General features: G+C 43.7%; 1 protein-coding gene across 2 annotated transcripts in view; it reads left to right on the top strand.

The window, feature by feature from the left end:
• The window catches only part of LOC106580155 (rho-related BTB domain-containing protein 2), a 94,165-nt gene that overhangs the window by 47,487 nt on the left and 26,253 nt on the right, over positions 1-20,425 (top strand). For both annotated transcript variants that reach the window (XM_014160896.3, XM_014160895.3), the window contains 3 exons: positions 11,569-11,754; positions 13,591-14,392; positions 14,719-14,938. In XM_014160896.3, coding sequence (XP_014016371.2) covers positions 11,569-11,754; positions 13,591-14,392; positions 14,719-14,938 — 1,208 coding nt within the window. The remainder of the gene's footprint in view (positions 1-11,568; positions 11,755-13,590; positions 14,393-14,718; positions 14,939-20,425) is intronic.

Here is a 20,425-nt window from a genome sequence, read left to right as displayed (position 1 = left end):
ACACTACTGAGCCTCATTTTGACTTGTTTTAAGGACATTACATCAAAGTTGGATCAGCCTGTAGTGTGGTTTTCCACTTTAATTTTGAGTGTGACTCCAAATCCAGACCTCCATGGGTTGATAAATTGGATTTCCATTGATTATTTGTGTGTGATTTTGTTGTCGGCACATTCAACTATGTAAAGAGAAAAGTATTTAATAAGATTATTTCTTTCATTCAGATCTAGGATGTGTTGTTTAAGTGTTCCCTTTATTTTTTTGAGCAGTATATATATACAGTGAAGTCGGATTTGTACATACACTTAGGTTGGAGTCATTTAAAACTCGTTTTTCAACCACTCCACAACTTTCTTGTTAACAAACTATAGTTTTGGCAAGTCAGTTAGGACATCCACTTTGCATTTTTCCAACAATTGTTCACAGACAGATTATTTGATTTAGAATTCACTGTATCACAATTCTAGTGGGTCAGAAGTTTACTGTGTTGACTGTGCCTTTAAACAGCTTGGAAAATTCCAGAAAATGATGCCATACCTTCAAACTCAGTGCCTCTTTGCTTGACATCATGGGAAAATCAAAAGAAATCAGCCAAGACCTCAGATTTATTTTTTGTAGACATCTGGTTCATCCTTGGGAGCAATTTCCAAACGCCTGAAGGTACCACGTTCATCTATACAAAGAATAGTACGCAAGTATAAACACCAATGGACCATGCAGCCGTTATCCCGCTCAGAAAGGAGACGCGTTCTGTCTCCTAGAGATGAACGTACTGTTCGACTTCCGCCGAAGTCGGCTCCTCTCCTTGTTCGGGCGGCATTCGGCGGTCGACGTCACCGGCTTTCTAGCCATCGCCGCTCCATTTTTTTCATTGTTCCATTTGTTTTGTCTTGTTCCCTGCACACCTGGTTTACGTTCCCTAATCACACTGCATGTATTTATTCGTCTGTTCCCCCCCATGTCTTTGTGTGAAGTTGTTTTTGTTACGTGTTTCGCGCCAGGCTGGTTTTCCCCCTGTATTCCGTGGTATTTCATGAAGGATGTTACATTGTTAAACATTTGCTTATTTTTGTGACTGTTTCGCGCCTTGCACTTTTTACCTTTGGCTGGAGGTTTTGACGAGGTGGCGTCTGTCTGTTTTATTGCCTCTTCCTAAATAAAGTGTACGCCTGTTCACAACTCTCTGCTCTCCTGCACCTGACTTCTCCACCAGTAGCGCACAACCTTGACACGTACTTTGGTGTGAAAAGTGCAAATTAATCCCAGAACCACAGCAAAGGACCTTGTGAAGATGCTGGAGGAAACAGGTACAAAAGTATCTATATCCACAGTGAAACGAGTCCTATATCAACATAACCTGAAAGGCCGCTCAGCAAGGAAGAAGCCACTGCTCCAAAACCGCCATAAAAAAGCCCGACTACAGTTTGCAACTCCATATGGGGACAAAGATTGTACTTTTTGGAGAAATGTCCTCTGGTCTGATGAAACAAAAATAGAACTGTTTGGCCATAATGACCATTGTTATGCTTGGAGGAAAAAGGGGAAGGCTTGCAAGCCGAAGAACACCATCCCAACCGTGAAGCACGGGGGTGGCAGCATCATGTTGTGAGGGTGCTTTGCTGCAGGAGGGACTGGTGCACTTCACAAAATAGAGGGCATCATGAGGCATGAAAATTATGTGGATATATTGAAGCAACATCTCAAGACATCAGTCAGGAAGGTAAAGCTTGGTCGCAAATGGGTCTTCCAAATGGACAATGACCCCAAGCATATTTTCAAAGTTGTGGCAAAATGGCTTAAGGACAACAAGGTCAAGGTATTGGAGTGGTCATCACAAAGCCCTGACCTCAATCCTAGCGAAAGTTTGTGGGCAGAACTGAAAAAGCATGTGCGAGCAAGGCCTACAAACCTGACTCAGTTACACCAGCTCTGTCAGGAGGAATAGGCCAAAATTCACCAAACGTGTTGTGGGAAGCTTGTGGAAGGCTACCCGAAACGTTTGACCCAAGTTAAACAATTTAAAGGGAATGCTACCAAACACTAATTGAGTGAATGTAAACTTCTGACCCACTGAGAATGTGATGAAAGAAATAAAAGCTGAAATAAATAATTCTCTACTATTATTCTGACATGTCACATTCTTAAAATAATGTGGTGATCCTAACTGACCTAAGACAGGGAATTTTAACAAGAATTAAATGTCATACAGTTGAAGTCGGAAGTTTACATGCACCTTAGCCAAATACATTTAAAATAATTTTTTCACAATTCCTGACATTTAATCCTAGTAAAAATTCCCTGTCTTAGGTCAATTAGGATCACCACTTTATTTTAAGATTGTGAATTGTCAGAATAATAGTAGAGCAAATGATTTCAGCTTTTATTTCTTTCATCACATTCCCAGTGGGTCAGAAGTTTACTTTGCTCCTAAGGATGAACCAGACTTGTGGAGGTCTAAAAAAAAAAATCTGATGTCTTTTGATTTTCCCATGATGTCAATCAAAGAGGCACTGAGTTAGAAAGTAGTCATTGAAATACATCCACAGGTAAACCTCCAATTGACTCAAATGATGTCAATTAGCCTATCAGAAGCTTCTAAAGCCATGACATAATTTTCTGGAATTTTCCAAGCTGTTTAAAGGCACAGTCAACTTAGTGTATGTAAACTTCTGACCCACTGGAATTGTGATACAGTGAAATAATCTGTCTGTAAACAATTGTTGGAAAAATTACTTGTGTCATGCACAAAATAGATGTCCTAACCGACTTGCCAAAACTATAGTTTGTTAACAAGAATTTTGTGGAGTGGTTGAAAAATGAGTTTTAATGACTCCAACCTAAGTGTATGTAAACTTCCGACTTCAACTGTACATACATACATACATGCATCCATACATACATACATACATACATACATACATACATACATACATACATACATACATACATACATACATACATACATACATACATACATACATACATTACCAGTCACAAGTTTGGACACCTACTCATTCCAGTGCTGGGTATTTTTATATGCCAAGGAAGACGTACATGTATATTGACTCTCCTCTATCAGACAGACATGATGGGATCATCTCTATCCCTCTCACCCAGACCTTTCAGACATAGCACTGATCCTCACCCAGCCAGCTAGCAGGACTTAATCCACACACATAGACACACAAATATATATATATATATATATATATATATATATATATATATATATATATATATATATATATATATACTCACTCACTCACTCACTCACTCACTCCACTCACTGAGCAGGATGTTTTGAGTGACAGAGTGTGCATGCGTGAGCGGTTGTGTGTGTTGCATGCGTGTGTGTGTGGCTCTGTGCGTTTTCAAATTGTCAGTGACTCATTGTCTGTGTGTGCTCAGCCAGCCTGCAGTCAGCTGATAGCACAGTGCCAGCTCAGCTGTTCTCTGCCTGCCCGTCTCTGCCCGTCTGTTTGGGCGTTGTGGGGCTCAACATCTTGCCCTAAACCCGCTATCAGATAGCCATGCCACCCCATGCAAGCACCCTTATTTTTATTTTATTTTTGTATTATTTATTTCACCTTTATTTAACCAGGTAGGCTAGTTGAGAACAAGTTCTCATTTACAACTGCGACCTGGTCAAGATAAAGCAAAGCAGTGCGACACAAACAGCAACACAGAGTTACACATGGAATAAACAAACATACAGTCAATAACACAATAGAAATGTCTATATACAGTGTGTTCAAATGAGGTAGGATAAGGGAAGTAAGGCAATAAACAGGCCATAGTGGCAAAATAATTACAATTTAGCAATTAAACGCAGGAGTGATAGATGTGCAGAAGATGAATGTGCAAGTAGAGATACTGGGATGCAAAGGAGCAAAAAAAGTAAAAAATAACAGTATGGGGATGAGGTAGCTGGATGGGCTATTTACAGATGGGCTATGTACAGGTGCAGTGATCTGTAAGCTGCTCTGACAGCTGATGCTTAAAGTTAGTAAGGGAGATATGAGTCTCCAGCTTCAGAGATTTTTGCAATTCGTTCCAGTCATTGGCAGCAGAGAACTGGAATGAAAGGCGGCCAAAGGAGGAATTGGCTTTGGGGGTGACCAGTGAAATATACCTGCAGGAGCACGTGTTACTGGTGGGTGCTGCTATGGTGACCAGTGAGCTGAGATAAGGCAGGGCTTTACCTAGCAAAGACTTATAGATGACCAAGAGCCAGTGTGTTTGGCGATGAATATGAAGCAAGGGCCAGCCAATGAGAGCATACAGGTCGAGGTGGGTAGTATATGGGGCTTTGGTGACAAAATGGATGGCACTGTGATAGACTGCGTCCAATTTGCTGAGTAGAGTGTTGGAGGCTATTTTGTAAATGACATCGCCGAAGTCAAGGATCGGCAGGATAGTCAGTTTTACCAGGGTATGTTTGGCAGCATGAGTGAAGGAGGCTTTGTTGTGAAATAGGAAGCCGATTCTAGATATAATTTTGGATTGGAGATGCTTAATGTGAGTCTGGAAGGAGAGTTTACAGTCTTAACCAGCCACCTAGGTATTTGTAGTTGTCCACATATTCTAAGTCAGAACCGTCCAGAATAGTGATGCTGGACGGGTGGGCAGGTGCGGGCAGCGATCGGTTGAAGAGCATGCATTTAGTTTTACTTGCATTTAAGAGCAGTTGGAGGCCACGGAAGGAGAGTTGTATGGCATTGAAGCTTGTCTGGAGGTTAGTTAACACAGTGTCCAAAGAAGGGCCAGAAGTATACAGAATCGTGTTGTCTGCGTAGAGATGGATCAGGGAATCACCAGCAGCAAGAGCGACGTCATTGATGTATACAGAGAAAAGAGTCGGCCCGAGAATTTAACCCTGTGGCACCCCCATAGAGTCTGCCAGAGGTCCGGACAACAGGCCCTCCGATTTGACACACTGAACTCTGTCTGAGAAGTAGTTGGTGAACCAGGTGAGGCAGTCATTTGAGAAACCAAGGCTGTTGAGTCTGCCAATAAGAATGTGGTGATTGACAGAGTCGAAAGCCTTGGCCAGGTCAATAAATACAGCTGCACAGTATTGTCTCTTATCGATGGCGGTTATGATATCGTTTAGGACCTTGAGCGTGGCTGAGGTGCACCCATGACCAGCTCGGAAACCAGATTGCATAGCATAGAAGGTGTTTCCTAGCCTCATTGCAGTAGGCAGCTGGGAGGAGGTGCTCTTACTCCATGGACTTTACGGTGTCCCAGAACTTTTTGGAGTTTGTGCTACAGAATGCAAATTTCTGTTTGAAAAAGCTAGCCTTTGCTTTCCTAACTGCCTGTGTGTATTGGTTCCTAACTTCCCCCAATCAACTACTTATAGGCATGCTCACACTGTCCTCTCTGTGTACAAGAGTATTTGATAGGGTTTGTTATTTGATCATAGGGCATATATATACTGCTCAAAAAAATAAAGGGAACACTTAAACAACACATCCTAGATCTGAATGAAAGAAATAATGTTATTAAATACTTTTTTCTTTACATAGTTGAATGTGCTGACAACAAAATCACACACAAATAATCAATGGAAATCCAATTTATTAACCCATGGAGGTCTGGATTTGGAGTCACACTCAAAATTAAAGTGGAAAACCACACTACAGGCTGATCCAACTTTGATGTAATGTCCTTAAAACAAGTCAAAATGTGGCTCAGTAGTGTGTGTGGCCTCCACGTGCCTGTATGACCTCCCTACAATGCCTGGGCATGCTCCTGATGAGGTGGCGGATGGTCTCCTGAGGGATCTCCTCCCAGACCTGGACTAAAGCATCCGCCAACTCCTGGACAGTCTGTGGTGCAACGTGGCGTTGGTGGATGGAGCGAGACATGATGTCCCAGATGTGCTCAATTAGATTCAGGTCTGGGGAACGGGCGGGCCAGTCCATAGCATCAATGCCTTCCTCTTGCAGGAACTGCTGACACACTCAAGCCACATGAGGTCTAGCATTGTCTTGCATTAGGAGGAACCCAGGGCCAACCGCACCAGTATATGGTCTCACAAGGGGTCTGAGGATCTCATCTCGGTACCTAATGGCAGTCAGGCTACCTCTGGCGAGCACATGAATGGCTGTGCGGCCCCCCAAAGAAATGCCACCCCACACCATGACTGACCCACCGCCAAACCGGTCATGCTGGAGGATGTTGCAGGCAGCAGAACGTTCTCCACGGCGTCTCCAGACTCTGTCACGTCTGTCATGTGCTCCGTGTGAACCTGCTTTCATCTGTGAAGAGCACAGGGCGCCAGTGGCGAATTTGCCAATCTTGGTGTTCTCTGGCAAATGCCAAACGTCCTGCACGGTGCTGGGCTGTAAGCACAACCCACACCTGTGGACGTCGGGCCCTCATACCACCCTCATGGAGCCTGTTTCTGACCGTTTGAGCAGACACATGCACATTTGTGGCCTGCTGGAGGTCATTTTGCAGGGCTCTGGCAGTGCTTCTCCTGCTCCTCCTTGCACAAAGGCGGAGGTAGCGGTCGTGCTGCTGGGTTGTTGCCCTCCTACGGCCTCCTCCACGTCTCCTGATGTACTGGCCTGTCTCCTGGTAGCGCCTCCATGCTCTGGACACTATGCTGACAGACACAGCAAACCTTCTTGCCACAGCTCGCATTGATGTGCCATCCTGGATGAGCTGAACTACCTGAGCCACTTGTGTGGGTTGTAGACTCCGTCTCATGCTACCACTAGAGTGAAAGCACCGCCAGCATTCAAAAGTGACCAAAACATCAGCCAGGAAGCATAGGAACTGAGAAGTGGTCTGTGGCCCCACCTGCAGAACCACTCCATTATTGGGGGTGTCTTGCTAATTGCCTATAATTTCCACCTGTTGTCTATTCCATTTGCACAACAGCATGTGAAATTTATTGTCAATCAGTGTTGCTTCCTAAGTGGACAGTTTGATTTCACAGAAGTGTGATTGACTTGGAGTTACATTGTGTTGTTTAAGTGTTCCCTTTATTTTTTTGAGCAGTGTATATTTACACTACCGTTCAATAGTTTGTGGTCACTTAGAAATGTCCTTGTTTTTGAAAGAAAAGTAATTTTTTTTGTCCATTTAAAATAATATAAATTTGATCAGAAGTACAGTGTAGACATTGTTAATGTTGTAAATGACTATTGTAGCTGGAAACGGCTGGTTTTTGGAGCGTGCTAACATAATTGCAAAAGGGTTTTCTAATGATCAATTAGCCTTTTAAAATGATAAACTTGAATTAGCTAACACAACGTGCTATTTCAACACAGGAGTGACGGTTGCTGATAATGGGCCTCTGTACGCCTTTGTAGATATTCCATTAAAAATCTGCCTTCTCCAGCTACAATAGCCATTTACAATATTAACGATGTCTGCACTGTATTTCTGATCAATATGATGTTATTTTAAAGGACAAAATAATTGCTTTTCTTTCAAAAACAAGGACATTTCTAAGTGACCCCAAACTTTTGAGTGGTTGTGTATATGTGTGTGTGTGTGTGTGAGTGAGTGAGTGGGGGGGGGGGGGGGGGGGGGGGGGGGGATATATATATCTCAATTACTAATTTATTTATTTTTAGACTGCTATCAAGACGTTATCAAGAAGTTAGCCTATTATTGATTTAATGCCTACAGAATGTCATTCCAAAGACTGAACACGTGAGTTATTAACCCTTATGTCACCATTATGGAGTGACATAGTGCTTGCAAGATCTCTAATAACAGTGGGAAGTGTGTGTCTGTATCTAGGGATCTCTGCTGGGTTGTGTATACACCAAGCAGTCAGCCAGTCAGTCAGGAGTATGAGCTCAGCCTCACTCTATATCCTGTAAAAACACTTAACAGCCAGCTTTGGTTACATAAGGTTAGCTAGCAGCCCTGCTGACCTTTGTAGATTGACTTGACAATGACAGAGTAGAGTGAAGTTGCCCCTAGATGCTGAACTTGGGTCAGTTTTGGATTTCCCCCATTGATCCCCCACTTCCCCCACTAATGTTTGGGGGAGGGGAAGCTGATCCTAGATCTGTACCCGGGGGAAACTTCAACAAAAAACCTCCTAGTAGTTCTTATTCACGTGCAGTTGGTAAATGATTGGCCAACGGTGTCAGTGAACTATATAGACTCCCAATGTGTGCCAGTGTGTTTTGTCTTCTCCTCTCTGACTCATGTTCAGACATGGACGTATGAACATTCACAAAGACAGATTCACGCAGACAGATGCAGGGATAGTCACAACCCTTACCACAAGGGCGAAGCATGTACACACCAACGTAGATTAAAGCAGTCTGAGCCATGGTAATGACACTTTGACAGGATGCTAATGGGAATTCCTGTTTGTGTATGTACTTATGCGTACTGTGTCAATACTAGCCCTATGATGTCATGGTTTCGCACAAGATTACGTCGAACATATAGAGAAGGTGTAATTTTCCCTAGGTTACATATTGGTGGAAGTTAAGATATGGTCTATGGAAGCGGTGTTATTCTGTTGCCTATTTGGCTGACTACTCTATCTAGCTTCTTGAGCCTATCACGTTGGCTGTGCATTACTTAGTTGTTTAAACCCAGCTGACTCTGTTGACAGGTTACGTTTCAGTAGAACTTGAGCTCATACCCCGAATGTTTCATCTTCCATTATCATCTTTAACCCCTAAGGAAAATCGAATTAGCATAATACAAAAATCCCCATAGATATGTCAGTTTAAGCTAGAGATATCTTTTTTTGCATTGGAAACGTCTCAATGTGCTGCATCTGCCTATGTCACATTTCCGCATCTGCGGTGAAAAGTGACAGAGCTAGAGCTGTGTTTGTCAGACCATGAGACATCCCGAAAATCGGTGTTCTCACAAGAGTTTTTTATTTTTATTTATTTTTTTTATATACTTCAAGGGGGTCTTCAAATTCAAAATCAAATAGCTAAATGATCCTTGGTATGACCTACTTAAAACAATTACATATACCAGGGGTTCTTAAACTTGTTCAGCCTTGGGATAAAAATGAGAAAGTCTGTGTTTTCCTGGGACCCAAGCTTATGAAAACATGCAACTATATGTAAATATTGGTACATTTCATTGCCTCAAACAAATGCAATATAGACAAATAACAATAAAATGAAATACCCATTTAATTAACTATTCATGTTTGTTTTTCCCCATTAAAAACACTCTTACATATCTGTCTAGGTTGGAACTGTTGCTATTAAAAACAGAAATCATTTTCATTCTTAAACTGGAATAAACTGATTGAAGCAAGATGCTTTTTGAGGCCTCACACAGATAGACCAGAAAACACACACACGCACACGGTCCTAATGAGAGGTGTGTGTGACTGGTTGAAGTTTTCAACAAGCATGTCTATTCTGGGCTTAGTTTTTGACAGTGCAACCCTGAGGTAATGCTCAGCATTGGATCTGTTTCTGTACTTGTTTTTTAAGTATGCCAGAATCTAGAACCCTGTCTCACATAAGTATGTGGTGTCAAACTAAGTCAGAACATCTACTGCTTTCGCAGCCAGGCAGGAGACCACTTCCTGCTGTAGATGAGCAACCCAGAACTGTGTGAGTGTTTGCCTCAAAAACCATCTTGCTTCAATCAGTTTATAGCAGTTCAGAATAAAAATATTACTTGTATTTAAACAGCAACAGTTCCAACCTAGACTTGTTTTCAACAATAATTTATACAGTAAGATGAACAGTAGGCCTGATCATGTTTCATCTTCATCTGTACTGTTACTGTTAGGATTTCACTATCAGTAGCTAGCTAGCTTGCTTTGGCTAACGTTAGCTAGCTAGCTATTAGCTGTGTACAAGGGGATTGTTTGAAAGAGAAACTCACATCGACTACTATGAGAGATAGTACTCCCTTACTTCTGCTCATCATCACCTGACTTAGTCTTCCACTGTCAAAGCACTGTTTCCTGAAGCATTCTGCCCTGTTCTGAAAGAACTCCCTGGGTTTACCGTCCAACTGGGTCAAATCATTTTGAACGGTCATCCAACTCGGCCTCTTTCTATAGCTACGACTTTCCAACCTGAAGATCACTGACATCATGATTTGACCTCGTATTGTTCCGAGTTCCCAGTTGTCTTGAACACGGCAAGTGGCTGATGGCACACCATCAGCTGTTGCTGTACGACAGTACTGCGTAGTGATCTTCAAGAAAACTGCAGAAAATAGATCAGGTAAACCTCAAAGCACACAGGCATCTCCCGTCCACTCACGCAGCTGCCAAACTGAGTAGAGAAAATACTGCTAAACAGAGAGTGCAGTTGCACTTGGCCAAATCAATTCATGAAATAATTATACATTTACTCTGACATGTCGCGACCCATACTTTAAGAAAGGCTGCCATATAGCTTAGTAGAACCCCCCCCCCCCCACTCCTCCCCCAGCTTATACTCTTATGGGTTAATGACCCATTAGAAAAAACATTGATCTGACCATGGTTGTTAGCCTTAGGGCTGGCCCAATTACTATATAACTGTGTAACCAATGATTATGGAAGGAACAGCTGACTGAAGACGGGAGAGCGGGGCATTGCTGCAGTTGAGTCCATTCCTGCGGTGACATGGAATCTTAACAACGTACTAAAACTTTGTTGCTCCGTGCTGAAATGTAGAATGTTAATTCTAATTATGTTGACTTATGAGGCTCATGCAATGGAATGTATTTTTTGTAATGTCTGAGTTGAATCAACAATATTATCAGCACATACACTTCCTCCTTTGACTTCCTGCTTTTAATTCCTGCTTCGCTCCAATAGATACACTCGCAATGGCTGCCAGTCCACCCAATTATGCCATTATACCAATTACTGTCATCCAAAATTCTATGACCGTCACAGCCCTACTTATTGATTCAAAGTATTCTAATATATTTAGTGAATTCCATGTTTTGACCCCAGATAAATCCCCCAGAAACATAACAATTGGCCTATTTATCTTTACTGAAGTCCATTTCCATTGCCACTAGAACGGAGTGCTCTGAGAGCGGAGAGGCTCCCTTAGTGCTGTGCTGGTTATGTGGTAGCTGTCATATTCATTCACATATGGGAAGCCACACACACATGCCTGTCAGAGCCGTGCCTCAGAGACACTAGTGGTTGAGAACAGCCTTAAGTCCTGTTGTCAGCCTGGCCCATCACACTGACTGGCTGAGGAAGTAAGTAGCTGATGCTGCGCTGTAGCTATTGTGTGTGTGTGTGTGTGTGTGTGTGTGTGTGTGTGTGTGTGGTGTGTGTGTGTTGCTCTATTATTAGCCACTTTCTGTGGCATTGGCTGCTTTACGGCCCTAGTGGGCTTACGTAAGAGAGAGAAAGGGGCTTCATAGCCCACATGACCTCACACCCGAGCCCGCTCAGTGTCGCCATCCATATTCACTGTGCCTAGCAGCACTAGTGCAGACTCTTTTCAGACATGTTTTTGACCTCCAGGAATGTACTTCCATCTCTCTCTCGCTGTCTCTTACTCCCTCCCTCCTTCCTACATTACCCTCTCTCCTTTCCCCAACTATCTCGCCCTCCTCTCTCTCTCCCTCTCTTATATGTGTGTGGCACAGGTCTGACGTGGTGGTGCTGTGTTTCTCCCTGGCCAACCCCAACTCCCTGCGCCACGTCCGTACCATGTGGTACCCTGAGATTAAGCACTTCTGCCCCCGCACCCCTATCATCCTGGTGGGCTGCCAGCTGGACCTGCGCTACGCCGACCTGGAGGCTGTCAACCGCGCCCGCAGACCCCTAGCCAAGTAAGACCACCATCACCCTGGTCCTCCTGAGACGGGTCCACATCAGACCTGGGTTTAAAATCAAATCGTATTTGTCACATGCGCCGAATACAACAGGTATAGACCTTACCGTGAAATGCTGTGAAAGTGGGAAACTAATCCGGATGCTTATAAGAAATCCCGCTATGCCCTCAGACGAACCATCAAACAGGCAAAGCGTCAATATAGGACTAAAATTGATGCTCGTCGGATGTGGCAGGGCTTGCAAACTATTACGGACGACAAAGGGAATCAGGAGGATAGAATTATGGTCAGGGGAGAGCTTTGTATGCATCTCTGTGTGTGGAGTAAAGGTGGTCTTGAGTTTATTTTCTTCTGGTTGCACATGTGACATGCTGGTAGAAATTAGGCATAACGGATTTAAGTTTGCCTGCATTAAAGTCCCTGGCCACTAGGAGCGCAGCTTCCGGATGAGAATTATTGTTTGCTTATGGCCTTATACAGCTTGTTGAGTGCGGTCTTAGTGCCAGCATTGATTTTTGATGGTAAATAGATGGCTTCAAAATATATAGATGAAAACTCTCTTGATCGATGGTGTGGTCTACAGTTTATCATGAGGTACTCTACCTCAGGTGAGCAATACCTCGAGACCGCCTTAATATTAGACATTGCGCACCAACTGTTATTGACAAATAGACACACACCCCCACCCCTTATCTTACCAGACCTAGCTGTTCTGTCCTGCCGATGCATGGAAAACCCAGCCAACTGAAATATTATCCGTGTCGTCGTTCAGCCACGACTCGGTGAAACATAAGATATTACAGTTTTTAATGTCCCTTTGGTAGGATAGTCTTGAGCAGAAATCATCAAGTTTGTTTTCCAGTGTTTGCACTTTGGCCAATAGAATGGATGGTAGAGGTGGGTTACCCACTCGCCGACAAATTCTCACTAGGCACCCCGATCTCTGCCCCCTGTATTTCCATATTTTCTTCACGCGAATGACTGGGATTTGGGCCTGGTCTAGGAGAAGCAGTATATCCTTCGCGTCGGATTCATTAAAGAAAAAATCTTCGTCCAGGTCTAGGTGAGTAATCGCTGATCTGATATCCAGAAGCTGTTTTCGGTCATAAGAGATGATAGCAGCAACATTATGTACAAAATAATGTACGAAAAAACACACAAAATAGCACAGTTGGTTAGGAGCCTGTAAATCGTCAGCCATCTCCTCCGACGCCATTATATACATATTTACGTCTTTATTTTCTGTTTTATTTGAGTATTTTCAAATAATGTGCCCGCATCCAACTACTTTTATTTGAAGTATTTGAAAGTATTTTCAAATAATTTCCTAGAAATAGACCTACTATTTGAAACTATTTTCAAATAGCCAACAATATTTGTTTCCAAATATATCTCAAATACCCCTAGGACAAAGCAGACTACGGAACAAATGCAGTATTTAAATATTTGTGTTTGAAAATACACTTGTCTCTGTATTTAAGTATTTTCAAATACATGGCAATATTCGACTACTATTTTCTAAGAAAACAGTATCCAATTACTAACTTTGAAATGTCTTTGAAAGTAATTGAAATACTTAAAATAGTTTTTGAACCCAGGTCTGGACCACCTTGACCGCAGCAGTCCCATCACATCCATTGGCTGGATGTTTGGCATTTGATTGAATCGCAGACGCACCTGTCCAGCCTTCTCTCTGTCCATAGTTTGTTTCCTTGTTATTGTCTAATACATTCTTGACTCAGTTACAGCCCACGATAGAACAGTTCTAGCACAATCATTTCATTAGATATCTATCTCTCTGCTAATTCTCTAACCCTCTCCCTTTGTCCTCAGACCCATCAAGCCTACAGACATTCTACCTCCAGAGAGAGGCCACGAGGTGGCAAAGGAGCTGGGCATTCCCTACTTCGAGACCAGCATCGTGGCCCAATTTGGGGTAAAGGATGTGTTCGACAATGCTATCCGTTCTGCCCTTATCTCCCGCCGCCACCTCCAGTTCTGGAAGTCCCACCTGAAGAGAGTCCAGCGGCCCCTCCTCCAGGCCCCGTTCCTGCCCCCCCGTCCCCCTCGCCCTGTGGTTGGCATCCCCGACCCCCCTCCCATCGACGGAGAGGCCCCTGACTCCCTCTTCTGCCAGTCGCTGTGCGCCGACGTTCTCTTCCTCCTCCAGGGCGGTGCCACACGCGTCTTCGCACACAAAGTCTACCTGGCCACATCCTGCTCCAAGTTCTATGACCTCTTCACCCTGGACCTGCTGGCTACTGAGTCAGATTGGGAGGGAGAGGAGCGAGCCGAGAGCGGGGAGGAGGACGAGCAGAGCAGGAGAGGGGCCAAAGAGCAGGCGGGGCGCACTAAGAGCTTGGACATCGATAAGGAGGGGGAGGGGGGTGCCAGGGGACTCAAACGGCCACCCATCCTCCAGCAGGGCTCCCTGAGAACTTCCAAAAGTGATAACGCTCTCCCAGCCAGGAGCCAGTGCCCTCTGGGGCCCCTGGGAGCCGGCCGTGGCCTCTCGGGATGGGAGAGGGGCTTCCTGAGTGTGTACTTGGAGCACATAGCTGACCCTGAGACGGGGCGACTTCGCCTCATGACCGTGGTCTCCATGGACAGCCTCATACAGGAAGAACCCTTCCAGGTAAGATCAGATACCAACAAAACAAGTCTTGCAAGACGCTTTGGATAATAGCGTCTGCTAAATCAATATGTTAAATCATGCAAAACCAGCTACACCGTGAGGTTCCCATTCCCATCACTGTTCCAGGGTTGTATAATAATTTTAGTTCACTGTGAAGAATGTCCCCTACTGGTCATCAAAACCATAACACATTTTAGGGCAACAAATACATTTTAAAGGAGAATTAAAGGTCATTAAAGTGAAGTTAATCCAAACACATCAAATGGTGTTTATTACTCAATTCCGAGAGGGTGTTGATTATTTTTTCAACTTTGCTGCGGATTCAGGCGGTGCTGCAGTACCTGTACACAGGCAGTCTGGACGAGAGCCGAGGGGACCTGATGCAGGTGGCCACCATCGCCGAGCTGCTGGAGGTGTTTGACCTGAGGATGATGGTGGCCAACGTGCTGAACCGTGAAAGCTTCATGAACCAGGAGATCACCAAGGCCTTCCATGTTCGCCGAGCCAACCGCATCAAAGAGTGCCTCAACAAGGGCACCTTCGCCGGTAAACACACTGCCCCTCACTTGCCTTGACATACTGCGTTCTCAGAGCTAGTGTGCATGTGTGTGCGTACTTTTGTGTGTGCGTTTTATAAATGTGTGTGTGCACAGTACATTTAGCATTCCCACTTTATTCCAATATTCTCCCATGAATTCACACATCTGGATCTATGGCCATGATATTGTTTTTCCTATATGCAATATTTTGTTTGTGTGTCCTGTCCTTCATTTGGTGTCATCGATCTAAATATGTGTTGCTGAGCTTTTCTGCTTTGTCCGTGTGCCGTGCCCACGTGTTTCTTTATGTCACTTATTTCTGGTTCGTTTGTGTGCATGTTGGCTATAGCGTTTACCTCAAGGTGAGAGTCCTATACCATATCTAAGGTAACTGTAGACTTTTCTACCTTCAGCTGACATACCACAATCCTTATTTTATAGTCATTGTGTCTGTTTTCGTGGCTATTTCTTTTTCAATATACACAGAAGTCTGTGGACACCACTTCAAATTAGTGGATTTGGCAATTTCAGCCACACCTGTTGCTGACAGGTGAAGAAAAAAAAATTGAGCACACAGCCATGCATTCTCCATAGACAAACATTGGCAGTAGAATGGCCTTACTGAAGAGCTCAGTGACTTTCAACGTGGCACCGTCATCATGTGCCTCCTCTCCAACAAGCTGTTATTGTGAAGTGGAAACATCTAGGAGCATCAACGGCTCAGCTGCGAAGTGGTAGGACGCACAAGCTCACAGAATGGGACCGCTGAGTGCTGAAGCACATAGCGAGTAAAAATCGTCTGTCCTCAGTTCCAAACGTTAGCACAAGAACTGTTCGTTGGGAACTTCATGAAATGGCAGTCTGACAAACGAAGCTGAAAGACGAATCTGGGTTTGGTGGATGCCAGGAGAACGCTACCTGCCCCAATTCATAGTGCCAACTGTAAAGTTTATTTTTTCATTTTTAGGGAGCAGATCAGCTTTAATATAGCAAATAGATTGTGGCTTCCATCAATGTAATTGTCTGCTTCATTTCCAATCCCCCATATATTTGTTTTGTAAAAATATAAACTCAGCAAGAAAAGAAACGTCCCTTTTTTAGGACCCTGTCTTTCAAAGATCATTCGTAACAATCAAAATAACTTCACAGATCTTCATGGTAAAAGGTTTAAACACTGTTTCCCATGCTTGTTCAATGAACCATAAACAATTAATGAACATGCACCTGTGGAACGGACGTTAAGACACTAACAGCTTACAGACAGTAGGCAATTAAGGTCGCAGTTATGAAAACTTAGGACACTAAAGAGGCCTTTCTACTGACTGAAAAACACCAAAATAAAGATGCCCAGGGTCCTTGCTCATCTGCGTCAACGTGCCTTAGGCATGCTTCAAGGAGGCATGAGGACTGCAGATGTGTCCAAGGCAATAAATTGCAATGTTTGTACAGTGAGACGCCTAAGACAGCGCTACCGGGAGACAGGACGGACAGCTGATCATTCTCGAAGTGACAGACCACGTGTAACAACACCTGCACAGGATCGGTACATCTGAACATCACACCTGCGGAACAGGTAGAGGATGGCAACAACAACTTCCAGAGTTAAACCAGGAACTCACAATCCCTCCATCAGTGCTCAGTCTGTCCGCAATAGGCTGAGAGAGGCTGTGCTGAGGGCTTGTAGGCCTGTTGTAAGGCAGGTCCTCACCAGACATCACCGGCAACAACGTCACGAATGGGCACAAACCCACCGTCGCTGGACCAGACAGGACTGGCAAAAAGTGCTCTTCACTGACTAGTCGCGGTTTGTGTCTCCAGGGTGAGGGTCGGATTAGCGTTTATCGCTGGAGGAATGAGCATTGCACCGAGGCCTGTACTCTGGAGCGGGATCGATTTGGAGGTGGAGGGTCCGTCATGGTCTGGGGCGGTGTGTCACAGCATCATCGGACTGAGCTTGTTGTCATTGCAGGCAATCTCAACGCTGTGCGTTACAGGGAAGACATCCTCTTCTCTCATGTGGTACCCTTCCTGCAGGCTCATCCTGACATGACCCTCCAGCATGACAAGAAATACGAGCCATACTGCTCGTTCTGTGCGTGATTTCCTGCAAGACAGGAATGTCAGTATCCTGCCATGGCCAGCGAAAAGGCCGGATCTCAATCCCATTGAGCACGTCTGGGACCTGTTGGATCGGAGGGTGAGGGCTAGGGCCATTCCCCCCAGAAATGTCCAGGAACTTGCAGGTGCCTTGGTGGAAGAGTGGGGTAACATCTCACAGCAAGAACTGGCAAATCTGGTGCAGTCTATGAGGAGGAGATGCACTGCAGGACTTAATGCAGCTGGTGGCCACGCCAGATACTGACTGTTACTTTTGATTTGTATAAACAATAGTACGCAAGTATAAACACCATGGGACCACACAGCCGTCATACCGCTCAGGAACGAGACGCTTTCTGTCTCCTAGAGATGAATGTACTTCGGTGTGAAAAGTGCAAATCAATCCCAGAACAAGAGCAAAGGACCTTGTGAAGATGCTGGAGGAAAGAGGTACAAAAGTATCTATATCCACAGTAAAACGAGTCCTATATCAACAAGGAAGAAGCCACTGCTCCAAAACCGCTATAAAAAAAACAGACTACGGTTTGCAACTGCACATGGAGACAAAGATCATACTTTTTGGAGAAATGTCCTCTGGTCTGATGAAACAAAAATAGAACTGTTTGGCCATAATGACCATCGTTATGTTTGGAGGAAAAGGGGGGAGGCTTGTAAGCCGAAGAATACCATCCCAACCGTGAAGCACGGGGGTGGCAGCATCATGTTGTGGGGGTGCTTTGCTGCAGGAGGGACTGGTGCACTTCACACATAGATGGCATCATGAGGGAGGAAAATTATGTGGATATATTGAAGCAATGTCTCAAGACGTCAGTCAGGATGTTAAAGCTTGGTCACAAATGGGTCTTCCAAATGGATATGGACACCAAGCATACTGTCAAATTTGGTTCAAAATGGCTTAAAGACAACAAAGTCAAGGTATTGGAGTAGCCATCACAAAGCCCTGACCTCAATGGGCCAAAATTCACCCAACTTATTGTGGGAAGCTTGTGGAAGGCTACCTGAAACGTTTGACCCAAGTTAAACAATTTAATGGCACTGCTACCAAATAATAAATGAGTGTATGTAAACTTCTGACCCACTGGGAATGTGATGAAAGAAATAAAAGCTGAAATAAATCATTCTCTCTACTATTATTCTGACATTTCACGTTGTTGAAATAAAGTGGTGATCGTAACTGACCTAAAACAGTTAATTTTTACTAGGATTAAATGTCAGGAATTGTGAAAAACTGAGTTTAAATGTATTTGGCTCAGGTGTATGTAAACCTCCAACTTTAACTGTATATACAGTACCAGTCAAAAGTTTGGACACACCTACTCATTCCAGGGTTTTTCTTTATTTTACAATTGTCTTCAATGTAGAAAAATAGTGAAGACATCGAAATTATGAAATAACACATATGGAATCATGTAGTAACCAAAAAATTGTTAAATAAATCAAAATATATTTGATATTTGATATTCTTCAAAGTAGCCACCTTGATGACAGCTTTGAACACTTTTGGCATTCTCGCAACCAGCTTCATTTAGTATATTTTAGTTTAACCATAATATTTGCTGTAATAAATGTTCTGTCTTTTCTGGTAGATTAAACTGAAATTGCAACCAACTTTCTATGACTTGTTTTAAAAATAGCAATATTTTGGAGATAATTACATTTTCAAATAACCAAAGTGAGAGGTTGTAATCTGAATAAAGGGAAAGGGGCATTCTTGAACATGGGGTGAGGCATTCTTACTATTCTGCTAAAGAACCAGTTCGGATTTAAGTATAACTTTTGGATGACTGAAGCCTTTAATGAAAGGTATAATGCTTTAATATTTAATCGTTTCTGCCCTCCGAGTTCATATTCATTATATACAGTGCCTTTGGAAAGTATTCAGACCTCTCGACTTTTTCCACATTTTGTTACAATAAAAACAAATACCTTATTTACAAAAGTATTCAGACTCTTTGCTGTGAGACTCAAAATTGAGCTCAGGTTCATCCTGATTCCATTGATCATTCTTGAGATTTTTCTACAACTTGATTGGAGTCCACCTGTGGTAAATTAATTTGATTGGACATGATTTGGAAAGGCACACACCTGTCTATATAAGGTCCCATAGTTGACAGTGCATGTCAGAGCCAAAACCAAGCCATGATGTCAAAGAAATTGTCTCTATAGCGCCGAGACAGGATTGTGTCGAGATACAGATCTGGGGAAGGGTACGAAAACATTTCTGCAGCATTGAAGGTCCCCAAGAACACAGTGGCCTCCATCATTTTTAAATAGAAGAAGTTTGGAACCATCAAGACTCTTCCTAGAACTGGCCGCCTGGCCAAACTGAGCAGTCGGTGGAGAAGGGCCTTAGTCAGGAAGGTGACCAAGAACTTTGTGGAGATGGGATAACCTTCCAGAAGGACAACCCTCTCTGCAACACTCCACCAATCAGTCCTTTATGGTAGAGTGGCCAGACGGAAGCCACTCTTCAGTAAAAGGCACATGACAGCTCACTTGTAGTATGCCAAAAGGCACCTGCAGACTCTCAGACCATGAGAAGCAAGATTCTCTGGTCTGATGAAACCAAGATTGAACTCTTTGGCCTGAATGCCAAGTGTCACATCTGGAGGAAACCTGGCACCACCCCTACGGTGAAGCATGGTGGTGGCAGCATCATTCTGTGGGGATGATTTAGATGAACGGAGCAAAGTACAGAGAGATCATTGATGAAACCTGCTCCAGAGCACTCAGGACCTCAGACTGATGCGAAGGTTTATTTTCCAACAGGACCACGACCCTACGCACACAGCCAATACAACGCAGGAGTGGCTTTGGGACAAGTCTCAATGTCCCTGAGTGGCCCAGCCAGACCCCAGACTTGATCCCGATCAAACATCTCTGGAGAGACGTGAAAAAAGCCGTGAATCAAAGCTCCCTATCAAACCTGACAGAGATTGTGAGCATCTGCAGAGAAGAATGGGAGAAACTCCCCAAATACAGGTGTGCCAAGCTTGTAGCATCCTTCCCAAGACTCGATGCTGTAATCGGTGCCAAGGTGCTTCAGCAAGGTACTGAGTAAGGGTCTGAATACTTATGTAAATGTGATATTTCAGTTTTTATGTGGAAAAAAGTCAAGGGGTCTGAATACTTTCTGAAGGCTCTGTAAATACAGCATTTTAATTTTGTCTGCCATGCCATCCAAATAAAATGTAATATTTTTTGCTCATATAATTTCAAAAACAAGTTTCTAGGTGTAGGCAAGGCCATAAGCAAATGAGTAAACTGGGATATGACTAAAGAGTTAATCAGGGTGAGTTTTCCACAAATAGACATGTATTTTCCTTTTGACGGTAGCAAGACCTTAACTATTTTTGCTAACTTTCTATTCAAATGT

This window comes from Salmo salar, chromosome 20 (genome assembly GCF_965601325.2).
Source record: "Salmo salar chromosome 20, fSalSal1, whole genome shotgun sequence".
Lineage (NCBI taxonomy): Eukaryota > Metazoa > Chordata > Actinopteri > Salmoniformes > Salmonidae > Salmo > Salmo salar.
Note: the sequence above shows the minus strand (reverse complement) of the source record. Positions and strands in the feature narration are given on the sequence as shown.